Source organism: Salmo trutta, chromosome 13 (assembly GCF_901001165.1).
Source record: "Salmo trutta chromosome 13, fSalTru1.1, whole genome shotgun sequence".
NCBI lineage: Eukaryota > Metazoa > Chordata > Actinopteri > Salmoniformes > Salmonidae > Salmo > Salmo trutta.
The window spans coordinates 68,707,306-68,724,436 of NC_042969.1; the positions used below are offsets into that span (position 1 = coordinate 68,707,306).

A 17,131-nucleotide genomic window follows, 5' to 3' on the forward strand; every position below is an offset into this window, starting at 1 on the left:
GTCCTCGGTTGCAACACTCACTATGAAGTTCCAAACTGCCTCTGGAAGCAACGTCAGCACAATAACTGTTAGTCAGGAGCTTCATGAAAGGGGTTTCCATGGCAACTCCATATAATTGCCCATGATTTTGGAATGAGATGTTTGACGAGCAGGTGTCCACATACTGTTGCTCATGTTTTTAATTTGATATCTGTTTGTCTTATTACACCTGTGATACTCCTGAGGTGTGCAGCCAAGGGGAAATCTTTGACAAACTTTACTAGGGGAAAATGTCTATCTTGATGTACGCAGTGCCATAGTTAATAAATTCCCCAAAATAAATTGACTCAACCTTTCTTCTGTATAATGCATAACCAGTATAATACACTTAATGGTAACTCTAAAAGTGATAATCTATTAAAGAATTAAAGGTACAGTTGCTGGCATATATATATATATATATATATATTATTATTATTATTATTTTTTTATATATATATATTTTTTTTTTTGAACTGTAATGGTGTAACTAATGGATTTGTTATAACGGCTACAGGAATTAAGTACAGAAACACTGGAGTAGTAACAAGTATCCCAATGTATGGGCATGCATTCTGTGACTATAGGCAGTAGCATGGGATTGTCTATGGACCAGGAAATACTGCATGTTTGACTATTTTGTCTCTTTGAGCCATGGCTGGGGGATATTTTTATGATGTGCTACTGTTGCAGAAGTGCTCCACTGGAGTGCATCAGTGCTATACATTATGTAAAGAAAGTAATACACATTGGACATCATTGTAGAAAAGCTTTAAATATATTTATTGTCGCAAGGAAGATGATCATGGAACTTTTAAAATAAAGAGATTGATCATCCTTTTTTCCCCCTGGTATTTATAATGTTCATGGAAAATGTATTTTCAGATACATCATTTCAAACAATGATATATACATGTTATTCTGTTAAAGACAGGAGCTTTTTTACAAGAATAGCACAAATGTTTTATTCAAACATACAAAACCTGGCAAACATGTTCCACAATTTATCAAAACATCAACTTCACTGACAATTCTAGAATATTTACTGTATAAGGACAACAAGCGAACACGTATACAACATGGGTGAGCAGTAACGCATTACAATCTATATTACAGTCAAGGTCGTGACAAGATAACTAAGAAGCTGCCATTTTTTCTAAAATCAAAATGTACAATAAATATTCCCTAAAATAGAACACATAGGCTACAGGGGCATATGCACAAAAAATACTCTAAACCTTGCGAGCACTAGTTTTCCTGCAAAGATTGGTATTTATCAATTGTGAACATGACAGGAAAGTGCCTATCTCAAACCATACTTTTAGAAGGTTGATCAACTGCATTGCAACAAATAGGCTTATTGCTCGTTTGGGGAAAATGGGAGGTGTTTGATGCATGGGATTTATAATGATGGTAGGCTAATAAAAACACAACGTAGGCCTAATGATAAAACAGATGCATTTGCCATTGGTAAAGAGATTGCATAGCAGCATGTCATCTGTGTTTATTTTACTTTTATTATATAGGCCTATTATGATATAGACATTGCAGGACGTGTCTCCTTTTCTGACATAACTGGTTTAAATTATTCCCGCCACAACAAATTGTAGGCTACCATTTATCAATTGCTAATTCAACAGCCAAGCATGCGCAAAAGTAAATAGACTTGTAACCTTGACAGTATGTGACAGTTGGGTAGGTTACAGTATTGCGACATCATAGCATATTTAATATGTTATCTTTATTTTACTAGGCAAGTCAGTTAAGAACAAATTCTTATTTTCAATGAAGGCCTAGGAACAGTGGGTTAACTGCCTGTTCGGGGGCAGAATGACAGAACGATTTGCACCTTGTCAGCTCAGGGATTTGAACTTGCAACCTTTTGGTTACTAGTCCAACGCTCTAACCACTAGGCTACCCACGTGGCCTACACCAAGGAAGGAGATAGAAACACAACCATGTACTGAGAAAGAAAATATAGCAAATTTGAGTGTAATGAAAATGCATGCTATCTGTTCCTGTACACTTCCAGTCACGGCACTAGTTAGCAATGGCTCCAGAAAGTACCTTCAATTTCCTTCAAACTGCACGCAGAGACATACAAATGAGTTCATCTGACTCTGGGTAAGTAGAACAAGGGGTTTAGTTGCCAAAATGTCACACTATTCATTTAATTTCCTATTTTTGCAAAGTTATTACTTACAGTATACTGATTAGTTTGACTGACTAATCTAAACTGGGTGATTCAAGCCCAGAATGCTGATTGGCTGACAGCCGTGGTATATTAGACCTTATACCACGGGTATGACAAACCATTTTGTGCTAACCAGTTTATAATTGTTGTTAACCAGTTTATAATAGCAATAAGGTACCTTGGGGGTTTGTGATATATGGCCATACATCACACCTAAAAAAACAAAAATAAAAAATGTTCACACAAATGCATAAATGAAACAACAACAGAAACACAGTAGCTGCTGGTGAACTGGGAGATGAAATGAAGTACTTGGGAAAACACAGTCCCTTTTTAAAATCTCTAGAAACAGATGTATCGGATTGCTTAACGTTGCATAATGAATGTGTAACACAAACACACTCAACTGTACCTCTATTTTATATTATCTTTCTTAGACCATAACTAGGTTGTATTTGTATACAAAATATTAAGAACACCTGCTCTTTCCATGACAGACTGACCAGGTGACAGCTATGATCCCTTACTGATGTCACTTGCTAAATCCACCTCAATTAGTGTAGATGAAGAGGAGGAAACATGTTAAATAAGAATTTTTAAGCCTCGGGACAAGTGAGACGGTTTGTGTGTGTGTGCCATTCAGAAGGTGAATGGGCAAGACACAAGATTTAAGTGCCTTTGAACGGAGTATGGTAGTAGGTGCCAGGTGTACTGCAATGATGCTGGGTTTTTCATGCTTAACAGTTTCCCATGTGTATCAAGAATGACCCACCCAAAGGACATCCAGGCATCTTGACACAACTGTGGGAAACATTGGAGTCAACATGGGCCAGCATCCCTGTGGAACACTTGACACCATGAGGCTGTTCTCAATATTAGGAAGGTGTTCCTAATGTTTGGTATACTCAGTGTATCTACAGACTAGATCAGATCATCCTTTTCTCTCCATTTGCCCAACATTAATACACTACGGGCCGGTTTCCCGGACCCAGATTAAGCCTACACTAAAAATCACTTTCATTGGGGGATTCTCCATTGTGGACTAAGCTTCATCTGTATCCAGGAAACCGGGCCCACATGAAGTCCTATATTAGTGCACCACAAAAAAACATATTGCATAGGATGTAATCTGTTAACCAGCTCCTCATTGCCCAGCCATAATACCGTAATTCTAAAATAAACAATAATCTCAACTCAGCGTAAACATAAGATGGTATCAACAACTATACTGCAGGAGTAAGCCACTTATTAATGTGGTATAAAGTTGTCATGTCACTGTTTCAGTTACATAGTAAAATAGTCTCAAATGTAACTTCCGTCAATAAAATGCACCATAGATAAATTACTTAGTAGGATATGTCTACAGTTCAACTGGCAGTTTTGTTCAGAATTAAAAAGTTGTGATTGTTTTTTTGCTTTATATGAAAGTGTTTCAGAGTACCCAATTTAAAGGCATTTTCATTCACTATGGTATAATCTGATGGCAAAGACACTCGCTAGCACTCTTGGCTTTCGCTGCACATGGAGGTGACCCCGGCCTTGGACAGGAACAGCTTCCCGCTAGGACAGACACACACTTCGTAGAGTCCCTGAGCGTTTCCAGACATCCCTCCATGTCCCAGGGGGAGACTCGGCAGACGCACCGTCTCGGCATCCAGAATCACCTACACAGAAAACAAAGAGCGGGGTCAGACGCAGAACACACCCCTGCTGAAACACAAACATTTACACACCACTGCTGAAACACAAACATTTACACACCACTGCAGAAACACAAACATTTACACGCCACTGCTGAAACACAAACATTTACACGCCACTGCTGAAACACAAACATTTACACGCCCCTGCAGAAACACAAACATTTACACGCCACTGCTGAAACACAAACATTTACACGCCACTGCTGAAACACAAACATTTACACGCCACTGCTGAAACACAAACATTTACACGCCCCTGCAGAAACACAAACATTTACACGCCACTGCTGAAACACAAACATTTACACACCACTGCTGAAACACAAACATTTACACTCCACTGCTGAAACACAAACATTTACACACCACTGCTGAAACACAAACATTTACACACCACTGCTGAAACACAAACATTTACACACCACTGCTGAAACACAAACATTTACACGCCACTGCTGAAACACAAACATTTACACACCACTGCTGAAACACAAACATTTACACACCACTGCAGAAACACAAACATTTACACACCACTGCTGAAACACAAACATTTACACGCCACTGCAGAAACTTACATTTACATGCCACTGCTGAAACACAAACATTTACACGCCACTGCAGAAACATACATTTACACGCCACTGCTGAAACACAAACATTTACACGCCACTGCAGAAACATACATTTACACGCCACTGCTGAAACACAAACATTTACACGCCACTGCAGAAACATACATTTACACGCCACTGCTGAAACAAACATTTACACGCCACTGCAGAAACTCAAACATTTACATGCCACTGCAGAAGCACAAACATTTACACAACACTGCTGAAATACATTTACATGCCACTAGGGGACAGCATCACTGCTATTTATAATTATCAAGGCCAGTGAGTAAATGTACATGTCTCTGCCACATGTAGTGTAAAATGTAAGTACAGTACTGTCAGTCAATAGCAAGTAAATCACACATTGCCTCACCACTCCTTCACTGGAGTGCAATAGAACATCCATGTTAGATGCCGCCTCGATGTTCCCAGCCAGTGCTTTGACAAAGACTCCCTTCGGTGCATCCATGCTGAGAGAGCGGGTTGGAGACTCCAGCCTGGAACACACAGGAGAACATCCGTTTGATCAGTTCCACGTGTGACTGTGATGAAAGAATCAACAAATTGCATGGAATTAAGAGTTCATATCGGCCTCTTCCAAGAGGTCAGTGATTATTAGATCCAACATCTACCTCAAGTCTTTGAAGGGCTCAGCTTTGAGCAGGGGCGTCTCTACAGAGTGTTCAAACAGGGCACCTTCTGGACCTAAATAAAAACAAACACAGTAAATTGATAGGTAATTACAATGAAACATCATTGGAGATACATGTTACATATTGTAATATAATATCATATATAATAATAATAAATGCCATTTAGCAGACACTTTTTTCCAAAGCGACTTAGTCATTAAATAGTGTTCTAGTTAATTCTACTATGTAGTGTGAGTGGTTCTACAGTTTTTGGCTGTCAATTGTTTCCCTAGGTGCTTATCATCTGGTGTTAGCGAGAGGATGACATGTGCACTGGCTCAGTCACCTCCAACCCCCTGGATTGAAGGAGAGAGAATATGTTTGCAGTGCTTTAATCACTGTGGGTGACAGCTCCCTTGCCTAGCTAATTACATATTTATTACCATCAGCCTTTGCCAATCGTATGTTACCATAGCATGCAAAGCTGCTCACTTTACATCACACTATAGAGCCTCACTAGGTCTTAGAGTGCTATTGCAACAGTATATACAACTTCAGCTTTGTTCTGTCTGTGCATGGTTTTCTGGCGAAGGTCGTATTAACTTCTGCTCTGTATTTCTGCTGTTGCATTATAGACAATCAGTGTCTTGCTAAAGTGAAATGAATGTCACCGTTCAGTGGTCAGTCAGGGTCCAGATGACTGAGATATAATGAAGCTATCAACAATGTCATGACGTTGGCCTGTGGGTAAGGTTTATGACCCCCCCCATAAATACCTTTCTCCCTTCCCCTCTCTTACTGACCCTACTGAAGGACTGCTGTCCTGTTAAATATAGAGAGTCTGGGAACATCAAACAAATGGGGAAAGGAACCATATTTACATAATAAAACCAGTTGGAAATATGCTTGATAACGTAATGAGTATGTATGTCAGGTTCGTTGTTATCTGGGACATTATGATTGATGACAGGACGACATAAACTGTACCTGAGAAAGTATACACCCTCTAGTTATCAGAGTCACATGGAATTGTTATGCAATTGAAATGTTTGATATTGAAATTGTTTGTTAGGAGATTAAATGTAATTTTAGCTTCCAAATGAGAGAATTGGGTTTTCATAAGGAAAGTGCCCTGCTCGATCAGTGGTCCAACCCTGTGAAGAGACAGGGGTTATAAACGATGAAACACCTCCTTCCCCCCTCTCCACTATATAAGCCTTTGACGAAAAGACATTCACCAGTTCCAGTACGGGAGGTCTGCAGCCTCTACGTTAGAAGGACACATGAGAACTAAGCCAACCTCGGCGTGAGCTATGGTATGAACTGGTATGAACTTTGAGCTTATTCACTACAGAAGTGATACTTCCTAGCCGTTGAGTTAGCCGCTGCTAACGTGGGCTAGGAAAGGACGGACGACGGATCCAGTCTAACAACCAGACGAAGATACCACCACGTATCTAATTTACCACCATTGACATTCTTCCACTACAGGAAGATCTGTTGGCCAACCCGGCCAGCATCTACGACCAATCTACCGAAGCGCAGCTCAGAGTAAATATTTATTGCATTTTCCTTTTCCAAATGGGCGGTAATTTAGAATGCATAAGATAATGTATTTACGATAGCATAGCTGCTGTTTCTGTGTTCCTAAATCTTCCCGCTCTTTCATTCAAGCCCAACCCCCTTTCCTTTGTGTAACCAGCCATGATACAGGCTCCGTCCACCGGGACGTTTTCTGTATGACATCATTTGTATTCTGTGTATTTGTAATTCTGTGTGATTAGTTAGGTATTTAGTAAATAAATAATTAAACCCAATTTTGTATTGCTGATTCAACTTGTTAGCCAGGGTTCGTGAAGATAACCAAGAATTTACAACTTTCATTATGAGACTGAAAATAAGATAAGGGTTAATATTGACTGCTATCGATGTAAAATATTACTAAGTATTTTAAGAGTTTATTCGGAAGATAACGGCTCTATAAACGTTCTTCTGTGGTGCCCCGACTTTCTAGTTAATTACATTTACATGATTAGCTTAATCAGGTAATATTAATTACAGAGAAATCATTTTATAAATTAGCATGTCATATCACTTAATCCAGCATAGCCAAAGACACGACAACAACTAATTACTCCACACCTCCCACCAATTCCCACCAATTCTAAAACTGGACACAACAAAGATATTTAAGGAAAATAGGCAACTTGAGCATGTAGCATTAGTTAGCTTCAATTTACGTTATATTAGAAAGATACTTTATTATAAATCAACTTCGATTAAAAAGCAGTGTTTCTGTCACCTTTCCTGTAATTTTAGATGAATGAGCTTCTGACTTTCAATACCTTTTCAAGGACAGCTGAAAAAGTCAAACTGCTCCAGTCCAGTAATTATCAAAGTCATGACTTTTTATTTGACATGGTATGCAAGAAAAATATTGGAGTGATTCAGTACATTGCTCTCATTCCTTTAAATGACAAGAAAATGAATGAAAACCATGTTCGTAGGTCCTATCTGGAATGCTGTATACACATGTATGGGCTAAGTGGTGTGACACTGACACTGCAGACATGATTGTACCTGTAACACGGAGTTTGTCTGTTCCAACAACCACCTCTTTGTCATCTGCAGAAAACAGCGTCTTGATGTTGGAGCTGATGACAAAATTCGGTGCATTTCCCTGGGCCACATCTGGCCCTGAAATGACACCAGGGAGAATTATTAGAGACCAGACGCAGTCAAAGCTGTGGGAATGGGAGACACAGGCTTAAAATAGAGATATTATATGCTGTATCACTAAAACATGTAAATTATGCATGCAGCTTTAACATTTGAATGAATTTTTCCACTTTGTCACCTCTCTCTCATAGGAAAAAAAACAAAGGTTGCAGGTATACCTACTGTACAACTGCCTCTGGGCAGTGAGATATTTAAAACACTTCAATACCATCTTCTATAGAAGAACAGAACAAGATGTTCTTTCCAAACTACTTACGTCTGAGGGGGAATAGACCAAATAACTGGTCTTCAACGGTCTTAAACTTCCTTCACAGAGAGTCACAGATGGGTCAATTCCTTTTATGGCATAACAACCAAAAAGACATAACAGCCTCGTGAAACAATGTAATTAGTTAAGTCGTTTGTTACCCCTCTAATTATGGTACACTCGTCAACTAACCCCTCTGGCCAGCCATAAAAGGTGCGCAAATGATAGTCTCTGTAGGCCTGAGGGCCTTGGTGTAACAGATAGGCCATTCTGGTACTGATGATAGAAAGCTGTGTTTTTGATTAAATGGGGTTTTAATGGCAATCTGATGGAATATGAAAGGGGATATGCGTTTTTGTCATTGCTAACGTTGTATTACATACAGTAGAGCTGCAGGACAAGTCCATTAATGACATTGCTGAATTCTCCACATATCAGTTGAATAGTGCAATATATGAACATTGCCAGCATGCTTAATGTGTGTAGGTGTGTGTGTTTTCTGTCCTCTTACCTATGGAGAGACTTCCTGTGACATCATTATTTTCATTGCGGGCATTGAGAGTGACGTTTTCAGATGAGTGCACCAGGAGAGAGGAGTCCTGGAAAAAAATAACTCTTCGGTCATCAGTGAGCATCCTGTGCACGTCATTATCAGATATCACTAGACAGGACTGTAATTGAACATTTTGAACGCTACAAAATGTATCGTTCTGCTCAGAGGTTCAAGTACCTTGTCATCCCTCTTACCTTCCAGAAAACACTATTTAGTTACAATGGGCTAAAGAGATGTAACCTTTTTGGGCGGGTCGTGAAAATCAGGTTGTGTATAATGAACACTGAATCTCGTTAGAAACTGTAGACTTCATTGAGGAATGTGTCGGTCCATAAATGGTGAATACATTTCCTTTTTAATGAAGCTCATAAAGATAGTGAGGAAAAACCATAACATGTAAACAACTGCTGCAAAGTGTTACCATCTGCTGTTGGATTGCACACCAACTGTTTTCCACCACAAATATTAATAAGGAACTCGCTGCACTGTGCATCCACAGGGACTGCCAAAGCTCATTGAGTAAGACACATTTCCCAACTACGCAAGAGAGTGATATAAAAATACACAGAATTTAATGACTATGCCTCAGAAAAGTTGTTTTGATGTAATTGCCCAGCGTTCTTAACAGGACCCGCTCAACAAACAAACAACTTTGATCTCTATGGTTTCCTGACAGTGAGTCAGAGCTTGACCACTTTATTCCACACAAACCTATTGGACTGGGTGTGGGTGTTTGAGGAGGAGGATCAGGAGAGGAATGAACAGAAGAAGGAAGAGGAGTGTGGGAGCCTGTTTGCTTACCTCTCTGGAGTGGATCTCTTGGGCATAGAGAGGAAAGAGGAACTCTGACTTCCCGTCCTCAAGCCTCACTCCCTCCGCTGTTACTTTTAGATGTCCCATCCCTTCCTCAAATGACAAGCAGAAAGAATGAACTCAGCAATACATCAGAGAAAATACATTGCACAGGGTACAATACAACAAATGAACTCACTAACCATGACCATAGTGTCCCCAAGGATTATTGTGACACCATGTGTTGTTTTTAATTCTGGGTGGTGAGTGAATCTATTTTAGGTGACAGTCTCTGCTGGGTTTAGTGTTGGGAGTTAACCATACTGTAGTAAATATATGATTCATAGCACCCCAGGCAATAGTGACTTTGATAATGATTCAATAATGTGAAACAAAAGCAGAATCTGATTTCAATTCCATCTAATAACTACTTCTCTCAGGCTATATTCCAAAAGGACGGAGAAATCACGAAACGTGTATAAAATTAAGCTTACCCGGCTAGAGGGGAAATATTGAATTTGATTCATCCCATCAGGCAGCCATTGGATGCCAAGGATAAGAGACATGTGTCTATACCCTACAGGACTGAGGCTAAACTCAAACTAAAGCAGCAGAGATGTGTTGCTCTGCCAATGCAGTCACTATATTCCCAGGGTGTGTTGTGTTGTTTCAGTTACTCCAAAGCCCCCTTTATACCTGGTGCTAACATGAGTGCTTTGTTCTGATCTTGTCTACTTTCTGATTATGCCCACATTTCCAGAAATGTGTCTACACATGGAATTAAAATGTGTCTGTTATCCGTCTACTGGCTGGCCATGCTTACCACCTGGCTACCCCTACCCTGGTCAACAGCTCTGCACCCCCCACAGAAACTTGCCCAAGTCTCCCCATTTCTCCTTCACCCAAATGATCCGCCGCAATTGTTGCAACCCCTATTAATAGCCTGTTCAACCTCTCTTTCGTATCGTCTGAGTTCCCGAAAGATTGGAAAGCTGCCGCGGTCATCCCCCTCTTCAAAGGAGGAGACACTCTAGACCCAAACTGTGACAGACATATCTATCCTACCCTGCCTTTCTAAAGTCTTCGAAAGCCAAGGCAACAAACAGATCACCGACCATTTTGGATCCCACCGTACCTTCTCCGCTACGCAATCTGGTTTCCGAGCTGGTCATGGGTGCACCTCAGCCACGCTCAAGGTCCTAAATGATATCATAACCGGCATTGATAAAATACAATACTGTGGAGCCGTCTTCATCGACCTGGCCAAGGCTTTCGACTATGTCAATCACCACATTCTTATTGGCAGACTCAACAGCCTTGGTTTCTCAAATGATTGCCTCACCTGGTTCAACAACTACTTCTCTGATAGAGTTCAGTGTGTCAAATCGGAGGGCCTGTTGTCCGGACCTCTTGCGGTCTCCATGGGGGTGCCACAGGGTTCAATTCTCGGGCCGACTCTCTTCTCTGTATACATCAATGATGTCGCTATCACTGCTGGTGATTCTCTGATCCACCTCTAAGCAGACAACACCATTCTGTATACTTCTGGCCCTTCTTTGGACACTGTCAACTAACCTCCAGATGAGCTTCAATGCCATACAACTATCCTTCCGTGGCCTCCAACTGCTCTTAAATGCAAGTAAATCTAAGTGCATGCTCTTCAACCGATCACTGCCCGCACCTGCCCGCCCGTCCAGCATCACTACTCTGGACAGTTCTGACTTAGAATATGTGGACAACTACAAATACCTAGGTGTCTGACTAGACTGTAAACTCTCCTTCCAGACTCACATTAAGCATCTCCTATCCAAAATTAAATCTAGAATCGGCTTTCTGTTTCGTAACAAAGCATCCTTCACTCATGCAGCCAAACATACCCTCGTAAAACTGACCATCCTACCGATCCTCGACTTTGGCGATGTCATCTATAAAATAGCCTCCAATACTCTACTCAACAAATTGGATGCAGTTTATCACAGTGCCATCCGTTTTGTCACCAAAGCCCAATATATTACCCACCACTGCGACCTGTATGCTCTCGTTGGCTGGCCATTGCTTCATACTCGTCGCCAAAGCCACTGGCTCCAGGTCATCTACAAGTCTCTGCTAGGTAAAGCTCCACCTTATCTCAGCTCACTGGTCACCATAGCAGCACCCACAAGTAGCATGTGCTCCAGCAGGTATATCTCACTGGTCACCCCCAAATCCAATTCCTCCTTTGGCCACCTCTCTGCTGCCAATAACTGGAAAGAATTGCAAAAATCACTGAAGCTGGAGTCTTACATCTCCTTCACTAACTTTAAGCATCAGCTGTCAGAGCAACTTACCGATCATTGAACCTATACATAGCCCATCTGTGAATAGCCCACCCAACTACCTCATCCCCATAATATTTATTTTTTGCTCCTTTGCACCCCAGTATCTCTACTTGTAGATTCATCTTCTGCACATCCATCACTCCAGTGTTTAATTGCTAAATTTGATTTATTTCTCTACTATGGCCTATTTATTGCCTTACCTCCCTAATCTTACTACATTTGCACACACTGTATATAGACTTTTCAATTGTGTTGTTGACTAAGTTTGTTTATCCCATGTGTAACTCTGTGTTGTTTGTGTCACACTGCTTTGCTTTATCTTGGCCAAATCGCAGTTGTAAATGAGAACTTGTTCTCAACTGGCTTACCTGGTTAAATAAAGGTGAAATAAATCAAAACAAAAATAATAAACTGTGTCTGTCTGCATTGCGACCAGATTAACTGGTCTCTTCCTTTATGCAAATTGTTTCACAGCTATTCTTTTAAAATAATATTAATTTATTGTAAGACACAGAAGTAATCAGTTAATGGTGCCACCTGTCAAGTATTTTTTAAGGCAGAATAATGATGATTTAAATGGTTTCTGTCCAGATCTGTCTACACTTGTAAGATATCCAGACACAATGCGTCTCTGACTACCTAAGAAGGTGGGCAGGATGATCTGATCACAATGTGTCTTTTGATTGTCTACACCTGTCTAAAAAATGTGGGCACAATCAGAATGTAGACAATGTCTCATTAACAAACATCTCACATTTTCATTGATGCAGGAAAGATTATATGGTGTTTTGTCCATACAAGCGCCAAACAGTCTATGTGTAAAGGTTATAAAGGTTGTACTGTAAAGGTCAGGCAGCATGTGTTCTTAATGAATTAGAGCTAAGTGACCCCACGTACTGTGTTAAACCACATGACCCGGAGGATCCATATGGTGAGGGCAAAGTTCACGGTGAGGATGATGATGAGCAGCAGGACAAACAGGTAGAGGCAGCGCTTCCTCCAACCGTAGATCCCGATCTTATAGACAGAGCCAGGGACCGGGGCAGGGACACTGCTGTCCTGGGTGGTGGTGACATACTGCTCCCTCACCATCTGCTGGGGAAAACACAGGGACATGAAAAGAGGTAGTTAAAATCAATGGACATGTTTGACATCGACTATACATCACCCTGAAGTGGCAGCTCTTTATAAATATCATCATCATCATCATCATCATGCTACATCTTATGGAAATTGCCTCATAGCATTAGCAACCATGTACAGTACAAAACCTGTTCTTATTATTCTAAACACCTGGATATCTGGCCAGAACACTGATGAAAAACTTGAGTATATTTCCAACATGTATTAATGATGGCTAACAGCAAGAGAGCGAAAACTCCTCCTCATTCCACTGGTTTTCGTTTTAAGTCCAGGCGAAATAGAACTGAACAGAACGTGATTCTTGGGTTCTGTCGGAATGCATGCTTATATACACATCAACAATACCAGAGATCTAAATGGCAAAGGCATTGCTGCTTCTTCATATTCATGTCATATAAGAGCAGAGACAACATGAGTAATATATTTCACAAGGATGCGCTGAGAATATAGGCTGTGACAGCTGAGTACATAGCCAGAGTTTTTTTGCCCTACAGGAATGGAGCCAGGGCTGGTGTCACATTAAATGTATTAGTCAACATTCATACTTTCATTCAAGGCAATGCCAGAAGAAAATGTACTGAGTTGTAGACAGTAGCTAAATAAAATTCCTTTCACGATCAATGACAATGAAACAACCCCATTCACCAAATAATCTCCACACTGAATCCTAGAAACATGTTTCACACTCCTTGAGTGTGTGTAAAGAATACACAGACACAATGGTTAAATGTGACCGATAAAGGTGATACAAATGAATGAATCTGTTCAATTAATTTAATCTCTGTCGGCACCAGTGGAGGCTAGTGAGGGGAGGGCGGATCATAGTAATGGCTGGAATGGAACATCTACTCCATTCCAGCCATTACTATGAGCCGTCCTCCCCTCACCAGCCTCCACTGATCGACACCAATACTGCAAAATGCACACATTTAAACAAACCATTCCACACAACTTAGTTTCTGTATCATCCAAGTTTCCCCAAGATCTGCTGTTTACTTCATACTAACATCTCAACTTGTTGACAAAAACTAAATAGTTGATTTGTTTCATGCCAGTCAGGAATGGAGACATAGCAGCTTGGGTGATTTACATATGTACAGATGCTCCGCCTCATTGCAGAATTAAACATGGTTTCCATCATGTTTAAAGATCAACTTTTCATAGTGGACTATAATTCTATCCCGACATGAGCCAGTACAGCACCTCAGTGTAATTTGGCTGGCTCCCAACCAATAATGATAAGGTTAGGCCTATCTGGAGAGGCTGGGGGCGTTACCTGGTAATGTGTGGCACTATTATAGCTCTTTGTTTTATTATTATAACTCATCATTTTTGGTTGTTAAGACAACATTTTGGTACACAATAAAGTTAATGTTTTTTGTGGAAAGAAAACTCCAAATTTGTAACCTCCAATTCCAAAAAACTTGCCAAAGGCTTTTCAGATAAATGCATGATTAATGAATCAGCGGTATATCTTAGTGTCTATATCAAAGGTAAATGGATGAATAGTAAACATGCTCCCTGCTTGGGTCCGTCCCCTAGGAAGAGATGTTTCAGAGAAGATGACAAACACCTAGTCATTGTGTATACAAACAGCTTGTTTCCTGCTGTTACCATAAACATGCAAACTTGCAAAAGCAGCAAGCGTGTTGGCATAAAGGATACAGAGTATCTCTCCCCACCAGGATCCACCTCTCCCCAGGACCTGTCACACTGGCTCCACAGCCCAGCAGTGATAAATAGCCCTTATTTCACTACAACACAAATGTAGCAAAAAACCTAACCCAAGGATTACCTCCACAAGGGAATTGTAGAAGTAATCATTGTTGTGTGGAATACCTATTTTTCATACCAATGCTCATTTGTATTATTAATTTGACTGAGTCATCAGGATGAATCCTAATGACAAATTGGATTTCAAGAGTTCCCAAAATTGGTTTCCTCTTGACCTGTCTTATAGTGAATACAACTACATCTGACTGAAAAAAACATGCACACAGGGCTTATACCCTTGCTTTAAAAAACGACCTCATAGTATATAAATGAGAGATGTCCATGTAGTGTCTTGGCAGTAGGAATTTAAGAAAGTGCATACATGTGTTAAAACAATTACACTGTAATAATATTCTGTGGAGTGCCTAAATGAATAATACAGGTTGAATAACTCTGAAATATTAATTGAGGTGTAAAATGTATTTTCTCTGCCCAGTTAATTTAAAGAGAAGCATTAGGATGAGGTCTACTGCTAAAACAGAGGGGAGCAGCCTGGTGACTGAAGATTTTCAGACTCCAGTTTCAGAGTGCCAGCCCAGTCACAGACCAATCCGATCATAGCAACCCAAATAAACATTCCTTAAAACAACCTCGCCACTGGACTGCCAGGGAAAGAATTCTCCTCAGCTAATGTGCTTTAGGAAACAAAATGCTAGTCATGTCCCTTTCACAGAACACAAGCCTAGCAGTTGAACAGTTCTTTGAGGCCCTATCGCATGAAAGGGTTTTAAAAGTCATTTCAAAAGCCCAATAGTCCCATAAGATTTCACTGTCCTCCTGTGATGAAGAGTATTGAGTTCACCTCATAAACTTTTCCCGTTGCTTTTTATCTTGGGGCCCTTGTCCATTAACCTCAAACCAGTGATGCTACTTTTACTGCCCTGTTCTGTCTTCACTCATGTGAAGCTAAAGGGCTGTAGCAGTATTGTGTATACTGCTTCCTGCCTGTCTAAATCACTAGGATCTGGCTCTAATTGAGATTCCGGGCTTCTCTTAGCACCTCACTTTGACCTGATCAGGCACCAGCAGAAACTCCAAAGCCAGGGAGGGAGTTAAAAATTACTTCCTCAAATTGTTAGTTGGAGGAAATTCACTTATAAAGACTGCCGGGGAACAAACAATCCTCAGAGGAGCTCAGATGTGAGCTGTCAGAAAGAAGGCAATCGAAAGCCAAGCCCTCTCCGTTCTCTGCTAAGTGTTTTGTCTGTCTAAGCTGCTGTGTCCATATCTCCCATCTGCTGTAATGCTTCCACTTCTAAACATTGGGCATAGCATTGGGTTCTACATTTTAAAAGAGCCACAGGACATAACATGAGCAAAACTAATCAACAGAATGATACAGTAACAAGGGAAATTAACATAAATTATAACTGAGGTACACTGACAACATTTTTCTGTCTTCCAATATTCTTCACCATGTATGGTAAAATTATTACCAGCACATGAAACGGAAAATAAATCCACTTACATTTAAATTCAATACCCTCTTTCTATAAAAAATAAAAACAAAGAAGCAAAACAGGACACCAATGTCACCAGCAGACAGGTCAAAGGTTAGACTGTAAAGACTTGAGTTGAAACACTAGAGCATTCAAAAGATGCAGATATTCACAGAGCACTAACTCATACAGTAGTTAAGAAAGCAGAGCATGTTGCCTACCTTTGTGTGCTGAGACAGAGCTTCCTCTCCGGTAGCAAACAGAGCTCCTCTGAAGCAGCAGCAGCAGTAAAAGGGATAGCAGCGGTGGAGCCCTTGCCTCGGATGTCTGTCAGGCGTTCAACAACTGCGTGCCATAAATCTAGCCATGGAACTGCCCCCAACTAACTACTACCGGACGGCGCTCCCACTTCCTGCATATCCAATGTACCTCTCTCAACCTTGGGCTTCCCTTCTTTTGATTATCCTCTCAAATCATGTCCCTCTCTGAGCAGCCACTGCTCATAGATACAGAAGGGTGTCTGGGATCCTTTCAAAAGTGTCAAGGAGGGAAATCAGTTGTCTAAAATCTGATTTGTGCCCTTAGCTTCCATGAATACCAGTGTCTGGAAAAGCATGAGCTTGAGTCTAATTTAAGAAGCTTCACTTATAGCTTTCACTAGGGAGTTTGGTGGTGGTCTTCTTGATAGCTCATCTTATGGAGGGCTGTCAGTGACAGAAGAAACAGGCAGACTACATTACAGCATGTATTAGGTACTTATGCTAAAATGCATATTCTATTCTACCACCATTTACATTATGTTCCACAGGTGGCTGGCACCTTCATTGGGGAGGACAGGGTTGTGGTAATGGCTGGAGCAGTATAAGTGGAATGGTATCAAACACGGTTTATATGTGTTTGATGTAATTCTATTGGCTCCGTCCTCCCCTCAGTAGCCTCCACTGTGTTCGTATTAACTTTTAT

At 40.6% G+C, this 17,131-nt stretch overlaps 1 protein-coding gene across 3 annotated transcripts; it reads right to left on the minus strand.

The window, feature by feature from the left end:
* Positions 1 to 3,619: 3,619 nt before the first annotated feature.
* LOC115206423 (gamma-sarcoglycan) lies at positions 3,620 to 16,857 on the minus strand. Of its 3 annotated transcripts, none has more exons than XM_029773410.1 (8): positions 16,390 to 16,857; positions 12,711 to 12,908; positions 9,505 to 9,609; positions 8,662 to 8,749; positions 7,745 to 7,861; positions 5,165 to 5,237; positions 4,896 to 5,029; positions 3,620 to 3,876 (listed from the first exon to the last, which is right to left on the minus strand). In XM_029773410.1, the coding sequence occupies exons 2-8, from the start codon at positions 12,903 to 12,905 to the stop codon at positions 3,773 to 3,775; spliced, it is 816 nt and encodes a 271-aa protein (XP_029629270.1). In that variant the 5' UTR covers positions 12,906 to 12,908; positions 16,390 to 16,857; the 3' UTR covers positions 3,620 to 3,772. The 3 variants fall into 3 exon arrangements, with proteins under 3 accessions (XP_029629270.1, XP_029629269.1, XP_029629268.1); XM_029773409.1 differs by having other exon boundaries at positions 4,906 to 5,029; positions 12,711 to 12,905; positions 16,390 to 16,852; XM_029773408.1 differs by having other exon boundaries at positions 4,906 to 5,029; positions 16,390 to 16,852.
* Between the last annotated feature and the right edge of the window lie 274 nt (positions 16,858 to 17,131).